At 49.4% G+C, this 20,352-nt stretch overlaps 1 protein-coding gene across 2 annotated transcripts in view; it reads right to left on the minus strand.

The window, feature by feature from the left end:
* The window catches only part of PRKD2 (protein kinase D2), a 33,574-nt gene that overhangs the window by 1,959 nt on the left and 11,263 nt on the right, over positions 1 to 20,352 (minus strand). For both annotated transcript variants that reach the window (XM_044930778.1, XM_006067466.3), the window contains exons 4-16: positions 19,952 to 20,106; positions 19,625 to 19,847; positions 17,989 to 18,066; positions 17,758 to 17,911; positions 16,709 to 16,826; positions 16,344 to 16,421; positions 14,591 to 14,849; positions 12,708 to 12,760; positions 12,485 to 12,557; positions 11,701 to 11,807; positions 10,687 to 10,848; positions 6,491 to 6,589; positions 1,691 to 1,958 (exon numbers count right to left, since the gene is read on the minus strand). In XM_044930778.1, coding sequence (XP_044786713.1) covers positions 1,691 to 1,958; positions 6,491 to 6,589; positions 10,687 to 10,848; positions 11,701 to 11,807; positions 12,485 to 12,557; positions 12,708 to 12,760; positions 14,591 to 14,849; positions 16,344 to 16,421; positions 16,709 to 16,826; positions 17,758 to 17,911; positions 17,989 to 18,066; positions 19,625 to 19,847; positions 19,952 to 20,106 — 1,827 coding nt within the window. The remainder of the gene's footprint in view (positions 1 to 1,690; positions 1,959 to 6,490; positions 6,590 to 10,686; positions 10,849 to 11,700; positions 11,808 to 12,484; positions 12,558 to 12,707; positions 12,761 to 14,590; positions 14,850 to 16,343; positions 16,422 to 16,708; positions 16,827 to 17,757; positions 17,912 to 17,988; positions 18,067 to 19,624; positions 19,848 to 19,951; positions 20,107 to 20,352) is intronic.

Raw genomic sequence — 20,352 nt, forward strand, 5'->3', positions numbered from 1 at the left:
CCAAAAGACAACCCCTTATACTGCTCCAGGACTCAAGTCAATCCACCTCCTCACTGCTCAGTGTTCATCTTTCTTGGGCCACCAACACCTTTTCCTGCACTGAGAAACCCCCTTTGCCTGCTCCATGAGGTCACACCCTCTATGCCCCTCCCCCTCCTCTTCACAGACCACTGGGCAACCTTCTTTCATGATCCCTTCTCTTCACCTGATTCCAGTATTCCCAGAACATAGGACAGTGAGTACTAGGCACAAAGTAGACACTCAACACATACTTGTTGAAGAAACTCTTATGGATGAGCTTGGTTTTTTGTTTTCTTTCCTCTGCACCTTATGTCTTTTGGAATCTCAGTTCCCTGACCAGGGATTGAACCCTGGCCATGGCAGTGAAACCACTGAATCTTAATGACTAGACCACCAGGGAACTCGCAAATGCTTGTCTTTTTAACTAACCTCCTTCCCACACTTCTGTCTTCCTGAGCTTCTGGTTTCAGAACCTGCCCTTTGTTCTAACTCATTTAAGGCATCTTCACACACCCCAGTATCTTAGCCTCACCCTTGGCTCATCCTCACACCTGGCTTTGCCCCAAAGCTGGGGGCCCTCAGGAGTTAAATTTTCCAGACCTGTCTCCAAGTCGGCAGGAGCATCACAAAGACCATCACCACCACCAGGCCACGATGCCAAAGCCCCTACATGCAGAGATCCCAATGTCCACCTCTGTCCTGCCCTCTAGCCCTGACCCCCATAGCCCCATTCTTCTCCTGACCGCCACATGCTCCCAGATTCCAGGCCTGACTTTGGTTTCAGGATCAGTCCTTCCCTTAGAAGTCTGCAGAAACCCTCCATGGCCCTGCCCCTCCTCTAGTGAAAGTGTTAGTCACTCAGTCATGTCTGACTCTTTGTAACCCCATGGACTGTAGCTCATCCGCCAGGATCCTCTGTCCATGGGATTTCCCAGGACAGAATACTGGAGTGGGTTGCCATTCCCTTCTCCAGGGGATCTTCCCAACCCAGGGATCGAACCCACGTCTTCTACACTGATGGCAGATTCTTTACCACCTAAGCCACCAGGGAAGCCCTGCCCCTTCTCTAGCTAAGCCCCTAAACCAGCTCCCTCCATCACTGGATCTAATCCCAGGGCCCAGGCCCATCTTTATCCCAGTCAAGGCCCCAGTACCCGGCAAATTAGCCAAGCCCTTGTTCCTCAACCCTGCCCCCTGGCGCCACTGCTTCTGTGGGGTTAATCCTTTTGAGGTCATAACCCCAAAGACTTCAGGCTCCAGCCAACACCTTGGGAGGACCTGTTCTTTCTCCTGGCCACCCCAGCCCTTTGACTTTCTCGGGTCTAGTCCTTCTCCTGGTCTCGCCCTAGACAAGCCAAGTATTAATTAATAGCCTCCAAGGTGGCAAGTGTCTTAGTGTTTCTAGGGCACTTCCTTTCCAACTCGCATAACCTAGTTTAGGCTTGAGGCTTCGGACCCTAGTTTCACACACGTGCTGAGTCCCTCCCGCAAAGTTTCAGGTCTCAGTGCCTCCCTTAAACAGAGTCTTCCGGGTGCTCTCGCCCCTTCACTAGGCTCCACCCTCACGGCCACAGGCCTTCTCAGGACAGCCCCGCCCATTATCCCCACCACGCCCCCACCGCGGGGCCCCGCCCCTCGCCTGCTCCCAGGAGTCAAGCTAGCCCCGCACCTCCAGCCGAGATGCAGCTCCAAGGGCAGGCCGGGTACATGAACGCAGCATTCTGGATCTGGTCTTTGATGTCCTCGTCCTCGTTGAAGGGGAACGTGCCGCTGAGGCTGACGTACATGATCACGCCCACCGACCACATGTCCAGCGAGCGGTTGTAGCCCTGGTTGAGCAGCACCTCGGGCGCCAGGTAGGCCGGCGTGCCCACCACCGAGCGCCGGAACGACTTCTCGCCGATGATGCGTGCGAAGCCGAAGTCGCACAGCTTCACCTGCGGAGGCGGGGGGTAGAGGGTCTCAGGGCGTATGGAGGGCGTGCCTCCTGCCTCTGCGCAAGCGTAGGGCCACCACGGTATTCCAGACAAAGTCGAATGCTGGTTCGAATTCAGGCTCCTCTGCTCACTAGCTAGCTGGGTGACCCTGGGCAGGGTGCTTCCTCTGTCTGGGCCTCCGTTTATTCATCTGTACGAGGAGGAAGATCGTACCAGCGCCTATCTCAAAGGGCTGTCGTGAGGATTATATGGGTTTCATCCATCTAAAGCTCACAGGACAATAAATGCGCGACCTGCAGTGAGGCTCCGTAAAGGCTCCCTGCTGTCATCCCTCTGTCACGTCGAACAGGTCTCAACCTTCTTCTGCCTCTATCTCCTCTTTTGCACCACGGCGATGCTAATAGTCCCTACCTTAAAGGATAGCTGTGAAAGAGTAAATATGTGGGAAAATGATAGGAGCAGCGGCGGGCGTAAAGAGAGCCTCGGGGATCTCAGCTGAGGGACAGAAGTTCTCGAAGCCCCGTTTTTGTCATCCGGGTTGAGGATGTTAACAGCAGCTGCCGATCAGGCCTCCCTGGGGATTAAAGGGCACCCAGCATGTAAACAGCTAAGCACGGCATCCATGGTAATAGGTGTGAACCGACCTTGCCCTTGTTGGAGGCAGTCTAGGGTCATGGATAGGCTTCAGAGCCAGCAAGTCTGGGTTCAAGGTCCTGTCTGCTGCCTACCAGTCCATAGGCAGCTGCCACCTCTATTCGTATACTGTCCCTCCCCTACTCAAAACCCTTCTCTGGCTCACTATTGCCCCAAGCCTCTATTGCATTCAAAAACAGCCACACCCCAACCCCTGATCCAAATCTGACAGCCTTTTCCTAGGATCCTTTGCCCTTTTAACAGACCTTATAATCTTTTACTTTTCTAAGATCCACCCTTTTCTACCTATCTTATGATGGAATATTAAATGGACATAAAAAGAAGTGAAGTACTGACACATGCTATAACATAAATGAACCTTGAAAACATTAAGGGAAAGAAGCCAGTCACAAATGATGACATATTATTATTGTATATTCCATATATGTACACATGAAATACACAATATGGAACATACAATAATATAATGTGTCATCCTTTGTGACTGGCTTCTTTTTCTTAATTGTTTTCAAGGTTCATTTATGTTACAGCATGTGTCAGTAGTTTACTTCTTTTTATGGCCATGTATAATGGGCTTCCCTGGTGGTTCAGATGGTAAAGAATCTGCCTGCAGTGCAGGAAACCAGGTTCAATGCCTGGGTCAGGAAGATCCCTTGGAGGAGGGCATGGCAATGCACTCTAGTATTCTTGCCTGGAGAATCCCAGGGACAGAGGAGCCTGGTGGGCTATAGCCCATGGGGTTGCAAAGAGTTGGACACGACTGAAGCTACTGAGCACACACACACACACACATACAAAGAGAGAGAGAGAGAGAAGTGTTTGTTTATTCCATTTACATAAAATGCTCGAACTGACAAATCCACATAAAGTAGATTAGTTGTTGTGGGTAGGGGGATGGTGCAATTGGAGGATGTTGGCTAGAAGTATGAGGTTTCTTTTGTGGTTATGAAAATGTTCCAAAATTGATCATGGTGATAGTTGCACAACTCTGAATACCCTAAAAACCACTAAATTGTATAAAGTGGTAAATTGTATAGTACGCACATTATATCTCAATAAAACTTTTTTTTTTTAAGTACACCACAGGGCCTTTGCACAGGCTGCTCCCACTGACTAGAACACTTGTCCCCTCCCCCAAAAAAACCTACTCTTTCTTCAGATAAATTTTCTCTGAACTTCCACTGGGCTATACAGTTTGAGCTCATAGAACTGTGTCACAGAACTCATCACAGATATAATTACATTCTTGTGACAATTTGACCAGTATTTCATCTTTCCTCTTTGAGTTTTGCTGTCCAGTATGGTGGCCACATGTGGCTGCAGAGCACCTGAATGTGGCAAGTGCAACTGAGAAACTATTTTTTATTTAATTTTAATTAATTTATATTTTAAAGGGGGTCCTAGATTTTTTTATTGGATAATTTTTAAATAAGCTTGGAACAACTTAGGTGTGTCAACCTACTTTCCCAACTGTTAACTTTCTGAAATCTAAGTGCAAAATCAAGTATTTCTCATAGAAATTTATTACCCAAATTGAGATTTACTTTAAGTGTAAAATACACAACAGATTTGGAAGACTTAGTAGGAAAAGAAAGACTATTTCATTAATAATGTTTATGTGGTTGATTATGTGTTGAAATGGTAATATTTAGATATACTAGAATAAAGTATATTAGCAAAATTAATTTCACCAGTTTCTCTTCAGTTTTTAAAATGTGGCTTACTAGAAAATGTAAAATTATAGATAGGGGTTCACATTATATTTCTTTTTAATTAATTTATCTTTATTTATAAATTAATAAAATTTAATTTCTACGGGATCTCTGGTTGTGACCTGTGAACTATTGGTTGCATCATGTGGGATCTAGTTTCCTGACCAGGGATCGAATCCCGGCCCCCTGCTTTGGGAGCACAGAGTCTTAGCCACTGAACCACCAGGGAAGTAAGTCCCAGTACATTATATTTCTAGTGGATATTACTGCTGTAAGTTAGAGTTTCTCATACCCTGCACTACTGATATTAGGGAAAGATAGTCTTGTATTTCGGAGAAGGCAATGGCACCCCACTCCAGTACTCTTGCATGGAAAATCCCATGGATGGAGGAGCCTGGAAGGCTGCAGTCCATGGGGTCTCGAAGAGTTGGACACGACTGAGCAACTTCACTTTCACTTTTCACTTTCATGCATTGGAAAAGGAAATGGCAACCCACTCCAGTGTTCTTGCCTGGAGAATCTCAAGGACGGGGGAGCCTGGTGGGCTGCCGTCTGTGGGGTCACACAGAGTCAGGACACGACTGAAGTGACTTAGCATAGCATAGCATAGTCTTGTATTTTGGGGCTATCCTGTGCACTGTCAGCTGCTTAGCAATCCCTCCATGCCAGTAGTAACGCTCCCCCTCAAACAGCTTGTGACAACCAAAAACGTCTCCAATGTTGTCAAATATCCCCTGGGGTGCAAAATCAGCCCCAGCTGTAAACCAGTGGGCATGGAGATGGGGATGTCTCTACTTACTACAGTTCCTAATGCTCCAGCATGCAGCTTAGCACATACTAGGCACACAATAATTTTTAGTTGATGACCAAAATGAACTTTTAAAATGAAATGAAAATCACAAAAGAGAGATAAGGAAGCAAAAACTTCACAGGGGTGTGGAGGGGCTAAATGAGAACCTGTAGCTAAAGGCCCTTAACCACAGCGGGCACCCAATCAACTGGAGCTGTTACAATCATTACCCTTGCTCAATCGGGCTTTGCCCCAAGGGGATGCTCATCCAACCAGTCAGAGGCTCATCAAAACTGTTTTCCTGGGACCTCCCTGGTGGACCAGTGGCTAAGAGGCTACGTTCCCAATGCAAGGGGCCTGGGTTTGATCCCTGGTCAGGGAACTAGATCCCACATGCTGCAACTAAAAAAGATCTCACATATGAAAGGGAAGATTGAAGATCCCACTTGCGGCAACTAAGACCAGGAGCAGCCAAATAAATAAATAAATATTAAAAACAAACAAAGAAGAACACCAAAAAACTGTTTTCCTAAGAGACCCACAGAAGAAATTACCAGTCGCTCCCCTCCAATATCTGTTCTCTATTGCTATTGCTAAGTCACTTCAGTCGTGTCCGACTCTGTGTGACCCCATAGACAGCAGCCCACCAGGCTTCCCCATCCCTGGGATTCTCCAGGCAAGAACACTGGAGTGGGTTGCTATTTCCTTCTCCAGTGCATGAAAGTGAAAAGTGAAAGTGAAGTCGCTCAGTCATGTCCGACCCTCAGCGACCCCATGGACTGCAGCCGTCCAGGCTCCTCCATCCATGGGATTTTCCAGGCAAGAGTACTGGAGTGGGGTGCCATTGCCTTCTCCGATCTGTTCTCTGCTTCTCCTCTTAATAAAAATTCCGGATTTTTAATGAGCCACAGGGCCGCTCAGAATGAAAACTACATTTCCCAGCGTCCTTTTGAAGCCCCACGTGATCAAGTTCTGGCCAATGGAATGTGAGGCGTGCCCCGTGCACGTTCATAGTATTACCTTAGGGAAGGAAAATGATGCCTCCATTTCTTCTACCCCGTTTCTTTCCTCCGCCGCATTATCCTTTTACATTTGGGAGGCGGGGCAGCAGCGGCACAACATGAACCATGAAGACCAGGCAACGCCATAGAGAGGCCAGAACAAGACAGCAGGAGCTGTGGTCCTAACACCATTGCACGGCTTTTTCACCCTCAAAATGATTATGCTGGTCCCTCCATGAGTGAGAAGCAAGCCTCTGGCTCACTTAAGCCATTATCTTGGGTCTCTGTGGCTGATTAATTATCTTGATTAACACAGTCCCGACCCACCGTTAGTGTTAGATGGACTTCCCCAAATAAGGAGGGGACATTTCTGACCTGAGGAAATGGGTCAGCTGATGACAGCAACACGTTTTCTGGTTTCAAGTCACAGTGGACGATATTCTTGAAGTGAAGGTGTCTCAAAGCCACCAGAATCTGAGGGGAGGAGATGGCACCAGTAAAAAAGTTAGAAGAGTCCCTGCTGTGAGATTCTGCCTTCAGCAGCCAGTCCTCCAAACCCCATCCATGCCATCACCAGCCCCCTGCAACTCCACCCCCCCGCCCCAGACCAGGGAAGGCATTGGAGTGCCAAAGAAGAAGCTCAGAACCCCAGAACCATTTCAGTCAAAGATAGAAGTTGGACACATAATTCTAGGGAGACTGAACTGGAGCAGGGGGTTTGGGAAGATCCTGACACCCTTTGACATGCAGATCCTGCTGGAAAAGAGCTATGAATAACGCAGCGGTTTCAAGGAGGTGCTACTGTGTGATTCAATTTTTTAAAAAATATTTTTTCACGGATTAAAAACCTGAAATACTAAACAATTACAAACAATACCAATATGACATAAATCAAACATAACACCCTTAAGAGGTGGGGTGTTAGGTAGGTGTTAGGTGGGTTTGAGAGCCAGCCTTATCAAGGTAGCATACCTGGCTCCACACTTACTAGCCTGATGCCTACAGCAAGTCACTTTATCTCTCTGGGTCTCAGTGTTCTCACCTGTAAAATGGGGGTAATAATAGAAACCATCCTCATGGGTTGCTGTGAGCTTTAAGTGAGTTGAGTGAGGTATATGAAGTGCTTAGGGCAGTGTCTGGCACACAGCAAGCACTCCATGTGAGCTATTATTATTGTTGTTGCTTTGGTTATTATTCTTGTGATGGCCTGTTAGTGGACACCTTCCTGTGAGTGTTTCAAATAAAACTTTTCCTGCTGTAGCTGTTAATTTAAGAGTATTCTATGATGGCAAGGTGAGCTGACTTAAACAAACAAACAAAAAACTGTTGGTCTTCCCTAGTGGCTTAGTGGTAAAGAATCTATATGCTAATGCAGGAGACATGGATTAACTCTCTGATCTGGGAAGATTGCACATGCTGCAGAGCAACTAAGCCCCTGCTCCCAACTATTGAACCTGGTCTCTAGTGCCCAGGAGCCGCAACTACTGAAGCCCTTGAACCCAAGAGCCTGCGCTCCACAAGAAGAGAAGCCACTGCAATGAGAAGCCCATGCTCGCCACAACTAGAGAAAAGCCAGGCTGCAATGAAGATCCAGCACAGCCAAAAATAAATAAATGCAAAAAAAAACACCAAAACTGTTACCATTTGTAACTACTTATCTATGGAAGCCATGATTTTCCTTGATTCTACACAACTCAAACAAAATGTCAAATTGTCAAAAGTGTGACATAAGCATGAAGCTGTAATTTATATCTTAGAACTGAAATATTTGGACTTTTTCGTTGTTTTCACTGGATGATTTTGGAGTATGGAAATGCTATTTGGAAGCTACTGCTGAGGTCCAAGTTCCTCACTCCACAGACAGAGAGACTGGAGGTCCAAAGCTATATATGGGAATCCTCTCCTACATAGCTTCAGTTTACTGATTTTCCCAACCCCTAGTAAATATGGTGAACAAAGATGGTAGATGGGAAGCTGGACAGATCCAGGTTCAAACTCGGCCAGACTGCTACCTGGCAGTGTGACCTTGTACCTGTATGACCTTGGGCGAGACCTAGGAAACCCCTCAACCTCAGTTTCCTCATCTGTAAAATGGAGATTATGGGGCGACCCCATGGACTGCAGCCCACCAGGCTCCTCCATCCATGGGATTTTCTAGGCAAGAGTACTGAAGTGGCTTGTCATTGCCTTCTCCAAGTAAATATGGTGAACAAAGAGGGTAGATGGGAAGCTGGACAGACCCAGGTTCAAACCTCGGCCAGACTGCTACCTGGCAGTGTGACCTTGTACCTGTATGACCTTGGGTGAGACCTAGGAAACCCGTCAACCTCAGTTTCCTCATCTGTAAAATGGAGATTATAATAATACCTACCTCAAAGATGGTTGTGAAGTTTATAAGTTCATGAGGTATAGGGCTTAGCCCAGGACTTGGGGTGGGGCAGGCAAGAGGCAAAAAGCAGAAATCTGCAGAGAGAGAGAAAGATAGAGAAGAGCACAGACAAAAAGAGAGAAAGAGATGAAAGACCAGAATGAAAGAGAAACTGCCTCAGTTGCTGAAGGCAGGCAGTTTCCTCTCCCCACCTGAAGTCCAGATGGGCCTGACTCAGTGAGTTTCTATCCCTACCCCACAAGCCAGGCTGACAAAGGCAGACAGCTTGGGAGAGGAAGGGTGCTGGGCCTGGAGAAAGGAAGCCAGCACAGGAGACTTTTCAACCGACAGGGAACAGGTCCCAGAATTAAGTGTGGGCCCAGCCAGGTGGGAAGATGTTTCCAAGAAGGCTGTGAAACCCCCAAAATGAAAGTAAACACCACAAACAAAATGAAGAGGAAAAGAAATACTGGGATAAAAGATGGGAACAACACAAGCAACAAAGATCCAGGGTCCTTCTTATACAAAGAACTGTTTACAATTCAATAAGAATAATACAACTGAAAAAAATGGCCAAAGAGTGCATAAAGCACAGGTCAATAAATGTGTGAAAATATGCTCAACCTCACTAGTAATTTTTAAACCACCAAGTGAAGCCATATGAAGTATTATTTTTCTACCTTTAAGCCTAGTGATTATATTGGGAATTCCCTGGCAGTCCAGTGGCTAGGACTCAACACTTTCACTGCCATGGCCCACGTTCAACCCCTGGTCAGGAACTAAAATCCCTCAAGCCATGTGGCTTGGGGGGAAAAAAAAAGGACTGGTGAATATATTATCCAGAGTAAGGACTGAGAAAATAGACACCCTCAAACTCTGTTGGTGAGAGCAAAGATTGAAAGAGGTTTTAGAGAATAACTGGGCAACACCTTTCAAAAAAATTTTAAGCACATTTCCTTAGGCTCGGGAGTCTACTATTTGAAACATGTTCTATTGAAATCCTCCCACCAGAGCCTATTGATGTTTGTAGACAAATGTTCACAGGCTGTTGTTTGCAGTAGTGGGATAGTGAAACCAACTACATGCTCAGCAACTGCAGAATTTAGTGATATTGTCATGGGATACAATTAAGAAAAAGAGACAGTTGTGCTAACTACATACTGAAATAGAACGGTCTTTCAGAAGCACTATTACAGTGAAGAAAGTAAGAAGCAGAACAACAGTGTTATATGTGATGTGAAATCAATTTAAATGTATGTATGCACACACAGAGACAAATAACACAAATTAGTTTGACTTTTGGAGAAGGGAATGGCATCCCACCCCAGTATTCTTGCCTGGAGAATTCCATGGACAGAGGAGCCTGGTGGGCTACATACAGTCCATAGTGTTGCAAAGAGTCAGACATGACTGAGCGACTAAGACACTGTTTGACTTTACTCGGTAAAAGCATGCTTCCAGGTTTAAATCCCACCAGCTGTGTGACCCTGGGTGAGTGACTTAAAGTCTCTGAGCCGCAGTAAAATGGGAGTAGTAATAACCACTACCACATGGGTTGCTAGGAAGATTACATGAACTAAAACAGTGGCTGGCATCCAGTAAGGGCTCAATAAAGGTTAGTGACCACATTGTTTATCATTCTCATTATCAGCACCCCCATCTCAGCCCTGCCCACTCTGGGTGATCACTGTGCAGACCCAGGGCTATCGAGGTCACCACTGTGTCCTCACACTGCCCAACATGGGGCCAGACACTGTTTGCTGAACCATTTAATAAATGAATGAATGAGCTCCCCAGGGAAAGGCTTCTCTCTCCTTCCCTTTTTCTTTGTGAAGTCAGGCCCAGTGAGCCTGACTCATTATATAAAGTAATAAAAGATAAAAAATAATAGTTATTTTCTATAATATTATTATTACTGCTCTATTATTTTCAACTTGTCTTATGTATCTATTGTTATTACTCTATTACTGTTATTCTACTAACTGTTCTATCATATTCTATTATAATTTTTAAAGTATCATTCTAATACTTTTTCTGATCGTTATTACTCTATTACTACATTTTCTCTTATCTGCGATTATGATTCTCATCCAATGTCTGCCTGCCCTTCAGGGCACACAGCACAGGTGCGTCTTGCAGGACAGGTGGGGAGCCAGGCTGGGGAGGGGGGCGGTGGGCGGGGCAGTGGGCGGGGCGTGTGCACCTGGGTGATGAGGAACTTGGTGAGGCGCTCAGGCAGCCGGCCCTTCTCGCTGGAGAGGATCATCTCCAGCATGTCCCCGTGCAGCTTCTCCATCACCACGAACACCTTCTCCGGGGTCTCGAACATACATTCCAGATTGACAATCCCTGGGTGCCGCAGGCTCTGGGGTGGGTGAGGTGGGGTGGGGAGGAGGGGGGTCAGGACCCAGGTCGCCCATGAGCTTGGGACCCCAGAGGACAAGCCACAGGAGCGGGTGGACAACAAACAAGAGGATGTCCCTGGAGGGCCGTTCCCCCCTGGGGGTGGCAGTGGGGGAGGGGAAAGGGTGTCCACAGCCCCAGAGAGGACCACCCCTCCCGCACCACCAGGTGTCCAGAAGGATCTTTACATCATGAAATTGTGGTGAAGGCCCAGGGTTGAGAGAGCAAGAGGGAGGGGAGCCTGAAGAAATGGGAAGGAGCTTTGTACATCTGTATCTTTTAAATCCCCACCCTCCTGGCTCTTCCCCAACCCTTGCCTAGCTGAACCCCATCTGTTCACACAGGTCCCCACCCAGCCTCCTCCCAGGGCTCCAGGCACCAGCCCCACAAATCTTCCACCTCCACTCCAAGAGCAGCCAGTGGGATCTTTCTAAAGTTCACACATCTGACTCTGTCCCCCTCTTTGCTCAAAATCTTTCCATGGCTCCCTAGTACCCTCAGGAGAAAGCCCATAGGGTGGGACCCCACCCTGTTCCCTAGCCTCACCGCCTACCACCTTGCTTCACATAAACCATCTAATAACCTTGAACCCCTTCAAGTTCCTAGAAGACTTTGTGTTCCTTCTCAACTCTGGAGCTTTGCACAGGCTGGTCCTTCTGTTCAGAATACGTACGCCACCCCTTCAGTCTCAACATGCATACCGCCTCCTCTAGGAAGCCTTCCCTGACCACCCGCAGACTGGAGGAAGTGGGAAGGGCAAGTCTTTGCAGGGGGGGGATGGGGGCAGAGCGGGACCACAGACTCCAGGGGTCACCTGCAGAATGGCCACTTCGTTCCGGAGTTGGCTCTCCTGCTTGGTGGGGAAACGCAGTTTGTCGATGACCTTTACTGCCACATCCCGGCCTGTCTTCCGGTGCTTCCCTGGGGAAAGGGTAGGGGAGGTGGGGGATGAAAGGAGCAGGACCTTCCAGTCCTGGCAAGAGGAAGACCCCACTAGAGATACACAGCTACAGTTGGGCAGAGGTAGATGAAAAGCCACCAAGGGGGCTCTGAGGGGCCCCCAGGAGTGATGTCAAGGGTGGGGGGGGGGGGGGGGGGGGAGGAATAAAGGTAGAATGAAGGAAGGTTAAGTTAGAGCTCTGAGGCGCTATAACATAAGAAACTAGATTTGTAACCAATCAGAATCCAGCATCTAGCTCTGTGGCCAATCAGGGCAGAGTTTACTTTCCTATTAATAATGGGAGAAAGTCACTGGCCTTTCCGAGTGAGAAAACGTGAGCCTGCAACCATCTGCCCCCAGGATCCAGCCTTCTTAATCAACTAGAAAAGGAGGTGAGCATGTGGCCAATCAGAAGGGGAGGTCTGGGGACTTCCCTGGTGGTCCAGTGGCTAAGACTCTGAGCTCCCAATGCAGGGGCCCGGGTTCAATTCCTGGTCAGGGAACTAGATCCCACATGCCACAGTGAAGATCAAAGATCCTGTGTGCCATAACCCAGGGAAGCCAAATAAATAATTTAAAAAAAAAAAAAAGAAGGGGCGATCTGGGGCCCAGAAACCCGCAGGATGCCTTTCTAGGTCGGCTCTTGAAACATCCTTACCGCCATAGACCACTCCAAACTGGCCGGAGCCCAGGACCTCATCTGGGAAGATCTGGTAGACAGTGGCGATGTCCTGCAGGGTGGGAAGAGGGAGAGTCAGAGGTGCACCTGGCGATGGGGGGTGGTCAAGGAAGCTGGGAGGGTGGGAGAGCTGGGGGGTGGTTTGGGGGCGGGGGGGGGGCGGGCACATCCTCGGGGCTGCCGGGTGTGGGTGGGGTCTTACCACATTCTCTTGAATCTGGCTGTTAGACACAGAGATGCTCAGAGAAGCTTGTCCTGGGAAGAGGGGGAAGGCGGACGTGAGGAGACCCCAGGCTCAAGATCACCCATAACTCCACCCTCTGGAGCCAGTAGTTAGACTAGACTCATTCACTAAGAACCTCAGTTTTCTCATCCCGAAGAACGGGAATGATAAAAGGACCTCCCTCCTAGGGCCAGTGGGAGGAGGAAATGAGAGGAGCTCAAAATATGTTGTCATGAAGCAGTTCTCCGAGCATTTCATTCTGTGATCTCAGCCCCAAGGGAGGCATGATGATCCCATTTTACTGAGGAGGAAACTGGGGCTCAGTAGGAAACTGACTCAGGCTTCTTCCCCTGAATTTGCCCCACTACCAACCCAACCAGGGCCAGACACTTCCAAAGTCCTGATCCTTCTGCCATTTGAACATCTGTCCCCTCCCTGAGGAATATTCAGTCCTTGCCCCTTAGCCTCCTCCCTGGTCTCTCTGTCCTGTCTCCATCTCTCCTATTCCCCCTCCATAGGGAAGCCAGAGGGATCTTGAAAGCATAAGCCTAACTCTGTCCTTCCCCTGCTCAAAACCCTGCCATGGGGACTTCCCTGGTGGTCCAGTAGCTAAGACCTCACACTCCCAATGCAGGGGGCTGGGTTCAATCCCTGGTCAGGGAACTAGATCCCACAGGATGCAACCACGAGTTCCCATGCCCCAACTAAAGCTCTCGTGTGCTGCAACTGAGACCTGGCACAGCCAAATAAATAAATATTTTTTTAATTAAAAAAAATTCTGCTATGGCTCCACAGTGTCCTGAAGGGGAAGGCCAAGTCCCTTAAATAGCCTAACAGGAAGTGTCTGGTCCCTCTGCCTCTTTGACTTCATCCTCTCCCTTGTTGTTGTGCATTCCTGACACTTAGGCTTCCTCGCCAGGCCTCCCATACGTCAAAGTCTCTCCTATCTCCAGTCCCTGGCACTTGCTCTTCCTTCTGCCAGGAATGCTCTTTCTCTCATTCTGCTGCTGCTGCTGCTGCTGCTAAGTTGCTTCAGTCGTGTCCGACTCTGTGTGACCCCATAGATGGCAGCCCACCAGGCTCCACCATCCCTGGGATTCTCCAGGCAAGAACACTGGAGTGGGTTGCCAAGTTAAATCCTCCTCGTCTCCCAGTCTCAGCTCACATGTCACCCTGGGACCACATTGGATTCCTCTAGCACACGTTCTACATCCCACTTGTCATTCCTCCAGGAAGATCTGATGAACATCTGTCAGTTACCCTGGACTATGAGCTCCATAACATAGTAAACCAGGACTCTGATCATCCTTTGCCTCTGCCTGAAACGATTTCCCATTTCCCTTCTCTTCATTTCACCCCTCCTCAACTTCCATGTCTTAGCCTGGATGTTGCCTCCTCCAGGAAGCCCTCCTGGACACTCAGCCTGGGTTAGTCACCCCACTCTGAGCTCCCATAGCCCTCTGGCTCCCCTGTCCCAGCCCTGCCAACTGTGAGTCATCAGTGTCTGGGGACAGGTCTATCTTCCTTCTGGGACTGTGAGTCCCGGAAGAGTGGGGCTGTTTTGGTCACAGCTGGGCCCACAGCACTGTCTGGGCACAGGCCAGGCACAAAGGAACATGAATTAAAAGGTCTGAACTAACAACCTGAAGGAGTCATTACCTGCCCCAGGACAAGACTCAGAAAGGGGAAGTGACATGCCCAAGGCTACATGTGAGGTCTGGGGCTTAATGATTTAGACTGATTTCTGCTGAGACCAGAAGCCACATTCTCCGCTCTGCCATTCCCTAGCTCTTTCCTTCTCCAGGGCCCCACCCAAGCCCTCCGAGACCGCTCTTCACAGGGATCTGAAGCGGGGCCCTTACTGTGGGGTGTGTGGCCTGGAGCGCTGGGTGCGTCCTGGAGGATGACAGGCATCAGGGCCTGGCGGATGGCCGTTTCCCAGCCCCGGGCAGTCTCGGCCCCCTGCCCACTAGGCCCTCCTGGGGCCCCACCAGGGGTTTCTCCCACAAAGTAGGTGGCATTGGCAGTGACAATCTCGAAGCAGTGTGGGTTGGTGCCTGGTGGCACAAGGCTGAAGTTCTGGGCTGGCTCCACGGTGAGGATTTCGGACAGTGGAATTTCCTGGCAGGACAGAGACAGTATGCGTGAGGGCTCTGGGCAGACCCTGGAGCTCTCTACTTACTCAGATGAGCACAAAGAATCCAGGGTTGGTGGGGAAGAGCCTGGTTTGCATGGAGTGGTCAGGAAAGGCCTCCTGGTGGAATTTACATTGAAGCAGAGATCAGAAAGGTAAGAAGAGGCCAGCTGGTGGAGGAATGTTGGGGGGGAAGCATGTGCAAAGGTTCTGAGGTAGAAAAGGTTTGTGTTCAAGGGACATGCCATATCCCCATTACATGGATGGTGCCTGGCACAAAGTAGGTATGCCAGGTTTGATGAATAAAAAAGGATCAGGCTAGGGTCAGCTCTGCAGGGCCTAATGGGCCACAGGCAGGAGCCTGGGCTTTGTCTCCAGGGCCCTGGGGAACCATGGAAGGGTTTAGTGCAAGGCAGGGAACATTTCTCTCTAACTGTGTGTGGAAGGTGAATGAGAGAGGATGGGACTGACAGAGGAGACGAGGAGGGAGGCAGAGGGGGCCCTGGGAGGAGAGAAGGTGGAGGGTCTATGGAGAGGAAGAATATGCTTTGAAAAGTGTTGAAAGACAAAGGAAGGGAGGAAGAAAAGAAGGAAAGAATGAGAGAGAGAGACTTGTGAAACCAATAAAGCCAGGAGCCAGGACTTTACTGGGGGTCCAGTGGTTAGGACTCCGAGCTCCCAATGCAGGCGGCACAGGTTCAATCCCTGGTCAGGGATGATCCCACATGCCGCATGGCCAAACCAAACAAACCAGGAGATGGAGATGTTGCAACAGGGATGGTATTTAAGATAACATGGCTTGAGGAAGATGGGAAGGATGAGAAGAAAGTAGCCATGGGACGGGTTAGGAGGATGCTCCAGAGCAGGTAAACAGTGAGGTGTCTGGGTTTTATTCCAAGGGCAGTGGGAGCTACTGGGAGGTTGTAATGGTTTTAATGGACTCCTCTGACTGTTGTGTGGAAAAAGACAGTGAGGTCGAGGGCAGAAGCAAGGACCCAGGAGGAGAGTTGCTGGAACCCAGGACTGGCATGGGAGGCAATGATGAATAAATACAAAGAAAGAATTCAATAAATTAACTATAAAGTAATAATGATAACACACTTAAAATTACTGGGAGTTTAATGGAGCTTAACATACGCCTGGTCCTAAACTAATTGCTCCACATAGATTATCTCTTTGAATTCTGGCACAGCCCTGAGGCAAGGACTATTCTTGGACGCCCTTTACAGGTGAGAGGCGCAGGGTGCAGAGAGGTGAGGTAACTTGCCTGGGTCCCCCAGCTGAAAAGTGATGGAGCCGAAATCAAACTGAGGGCACGGTGTCCACGTAGGCGACACTTGCTGATGGGACGGGAGCGTACAAGCAGGGGGTGGGCAGAGGGTGTGATTCGCAGGCGTTTGGCTGAAGCAACTGGGAGAGGAAGGGAGAATACAGCGGACAAAGAGGAGAGGGCTGGGGGACCTGGGAGCCAGAAGGCCCACCTTGTAGTATCTGTTGGTCGTGTTGTTCTGGAAGAGCGTGATGCACTTGCAGTCCAGGCGCCAATAGTGCCGCTTCCTCTGTTGGGAGAGGTGCTTGAGAGGGTGAGGTCTTCCGCCCCGCATGCTACTGCTGCTCTGACTAATCCCAGCCAAATCCCGCCCCTAATTCTAGCCCCGCCTCACCCCTGACCCTGCCTTAGTCCCGCCCCCAAATCCCGCCCCGCCCCCAAACGCCTAGGGCCACCCATTTCTAGCTCTGCCTCCAGCATGACTCCGCCCATTCCAAGCCCCAACCAGCCCCGCCCCCTCAAACCCCTCCTCCTCCAACTCTAGCCCCACCTACCCGGCTCCCCGCCCCTACTCACCAGTGTATCCTTGTTGCTGTAATGAACCACCCAGCCCTCTCGAAGCGTTGTGCTGGATTTCCGCGTTGTGTGTCGCACTGACTGCACCACCCTCATTAGGGGGATGTACCCCAGGGAGCTGAGAGTCGGGGAGAGAAGGAGTGAGAAGTTACAAGCAGAAAATAACCATAGTGCCTGGGGCTACAGCAGGGGGAGGGGTGGGGAAGTGGGAGTCAATCTCTGGGTAGCTAGGGCGATTTCGGCCCCGCTTTTTTGCCTGTGTTTCTAGATTTACCATAATGAGGAAGGCGACTCTTGAGAGACCCACATTAAAAGGCTGGTTTCCAAAGTCAGGCTGCCTGGCAAGTACTAATCTCTTCGTGCCTCAGTTTCTCCAACCAAAGGTGGTGTTGTGAGAAGTGAAGCCCTTCTTAGCAGCTTAGCAGAGTGTTTGGCACATCGTGGGCCCCCAGTAAGCGGTAATGAGTCCTGAACCCACTGATTGTGGAGCCAGTTGTGTGACACCAAGCAAGTGGCTCAGCCTCTCTGTGCCGCTGTGCACATACTGTTGTTACAGTGAGGAAATGAAGGCAGAGAAAAATTAAGTGGCCGTGCAACTCCAGAGCCAACAATCTCTTGATCCCTGTGTGAGAACCTGGACTGCACTGGCTGTGGCCACTTCTCTTTGCCTCGCTGAGACTCAGTTTCCTCATCTGTGAAATAGGCTGCCTCTCCCAATAGTCCTCTCTTCTCAAGTGCTTCAAGGTCCAGCTCTGAGAGCTTATCACTCTGTTAATGATAGGAAAGACCTGGGAGAAAGGGATCCTGAGGTTCCAGGTGGCCAGGGCCGGTGGCACTAGGAGGAAACTCGGGGTGACCACTGTGATCTGAGTACCCCCCGCCAGCTTCACTTCCCATCCTTTTCCCCTTGTTCTCCCTGCTTCAGCCACACCAGGTTGCTTGCTATTCCTGCAACAGATCTCAGGAAACTGGGAAATGTAAAAGCACAGGGTGTAGTCAACCCACAGTAGGGATGCAGAAGGGCCTTTGCTGGATGGGGCCCTGGGTACCTCTCAGATTTGCCCCCCTCGCCTTCCTCCTCTTCGCTGGCATGGAGAGCATTTTCCGAGTGGGAGCCGGGGATGAAACCAGAGTCATCTGGCTCATCCGTGAGGGAGCTCTTGTCAGCCTCGCTGAAATCAGTGGCCTCCTCCATGGGCACATCTGGGGGGACAGGGAAATCAGAGGGGCCTCCACCCAGTCCTGTCGCCCTTTCCCACTCAGCACCCCTAGCTTCTTACCTCCATTGATGAGTGCCTCCCCCAGACAGTCGTTAGGGACGCGGGTGGCGCAGCGTTTGTGACAGTTGAACTTGCAATCTGGTGGTAGGAGGACAAGGAATGTGGAGATGAGTGGGAGGGGGAGAAGAGAGGTCACCTCTAAGGGTTAACCCTTGACCCCCTAGCCCCTAGTCTCAAAAGAGTCTGTTCTTGCTTTGTGGGGCAGGAAAGCTAACTGGTCCTACTCTGGTCATCCTGCCTTTGAGTCAAAGTCCTCAACTATGGAGTGGCTCAATTAAATGGAAGAGGGCCAGATGAAGTGTTCATGGCTTGACAGTCCTAGGACTCAAAGAGTCTAAATTTGGTGACTCTACACTTCTATGATTCTAGACTTCTAAGCCTCTAGAATCTGAGTGTCAAAATCCTTAGGATTCTGTACACCCATTAACCTAGAACTTAATGTTTCTATGGTTCTTTAGCGCCAAACACCTAAGATTCTAGAATTTGCTTGTTCTGATGAATCCTAGAATTGGATGGCTCTAACTTTTTATGGATCTAGACTTCTGGTATTCCAGAATTTGATCATTCAAAGTTCTGGGATCCTAGATTTCTAGGATGCCTCCAAGGCTATATGGTTCTAGACTTCTCAGACTCAAAAGTGTTGTTTCTAGGTTTCTATGGTAAAGCGTCTGTCTATAATGCGGGAGACCCGGGTTCAATCCCTGGGTTGGGAAGATCCCCTGGAGAAGGAAATGGCAATCCACTTCAGGACTATTGCCTGGAAAGATCCCATAGACAGAGGAGCCTGGTAGGCTACAGTCCATGGGTCGCAAAGAGTCGGACATGACTGATCGACTTCACTTCACTATCATTCTCGCTTCCTATGGTTTTAAAGTTGTAACATTCTGAGAATCTTTTTTTTTTTAACTTTAAAAATCCCATGTATTTGGAAATTAAATGCCCACTTTTAAATGATGGGTGTATCTAAGAAACCATAACAAGGACATAGATAATATGTGTCATAGAATAGATATGAAAAGAGAATTTGCCAGAATTTGTTGCATGAAGCTGTAGTTGCTCAATGCAATTAAATACACTGGGGAGTCTTGAATAAGGTATGAAAACGAACAATGGACACCTGAGAATCTATAATTTGAGAGTTTTAATATTTCTGAGTCTAAGGTTCTGTGCTGAGTTGGTGATGGACAGGGAGGCCTGGTGTGCTGCGATTCATGGGGTCGCAAAGAGTTGGACACGACTGAGCGACTGAACTGAACTGAAGGTTCTGTGATTCCTTCTGTTGAATCCTATGATCCAGAAGTCTTGAAACTTATGTTTCTATAATTCTCTGATTTGAGAATTCTCAAGTTCTACAGTTTTAGAATTCCATGCTGAGAGTCATATGAATCTAGATTTCTCAGGCACTAGGATTACAAGTTTCTAAAGACTGAGGTTCTAGGATTCCGGAATTCCAAAGGTTCTAGAACACCAGGATTCAGGGCACTCCCTTCTGAGACCCTGTGCTTCTAAAGAACAGGCCAGAGGTTCTTGTTTCCAGCCACAAGCCCAGCTGAGATCCTAAGTCTCTTAGAGTGTGCGTGTGGGTGGGGGCAGATTCTGACTCTGTCCCCACCCCCACCCCGGGGCCCTTGCTGACCTTTGCACTGTAGGCCCTGGCGAAAGAGGCCCTTGAGGAGTTTCTTGCAAGCCTGACAGACGGTGGGCCGTGTGTAGCTGTGGATGAGGAAGGTGTGTGGCACCTTGACCTTGGACAGCAGCATCTTATCCAGCTCGATGGGGCGACCGGTGTAGGACGAGGCAGAAGATGAAGAGGAGGACGAGGGAGGGCGGCGAGGGATGAGCTCGGTGGTACTACGGCTCTATCAGACATCAAGAGTGGAAGGGACACTCCAGTGAGATTCCCCCACATGGGAGCCCCGTCAGCCTCCAGCCACTCACCTTCTCCATTCCCCCAGCCACTCACCAGCTCATCAGTCATGCTGAGCAGGGACTCGGAGGTGCCCAGGCGCACCGAGTGGCTGCTGGCCAGAGACGTGGACGACAGGCGTCGCTTGCGCGCCCCGCTGCAGTTGTTGGGGATGCTGAAGGCGCAGCGCTTGTGGTAATTCAGTCCGCAGCCTGTGGGGGGCGCCAGACGGTCAGATTCATAGCCTCTACCGGGTCCGGGCTCTAAAGCTCCGCTCACCCCCTCCTCCTCCTCTTCTGAAGCTCTGGAATAGAGCAGATCCCTCGAGATACCTCTTCCTAGTGTAATTAACTTCAACGGAAAACTACAAAACCCAATTCAGGCAGAACTGCTAAGGGCTGAGAGACTGCAGGAATAAAGGTCTGGGGAATTCCCTGGCAGTCCTGTTGGTTAGGACT

Source organism: Bubalus bubalis, chromosome 18 (genome assembly GCF_019923935.1).
Source record: "Bubalus bubalis isolate 160015118507 breed Murrah chromosome 18, NDDB_SH_1, whole genome shotgun sequence".
NCBI classification, from domain to species: Eukaryota; Metazoa; Chordata; class Mammalia; order Artiodactyla; family Bovidae; genus Bubalus; species Bubalus bubalis.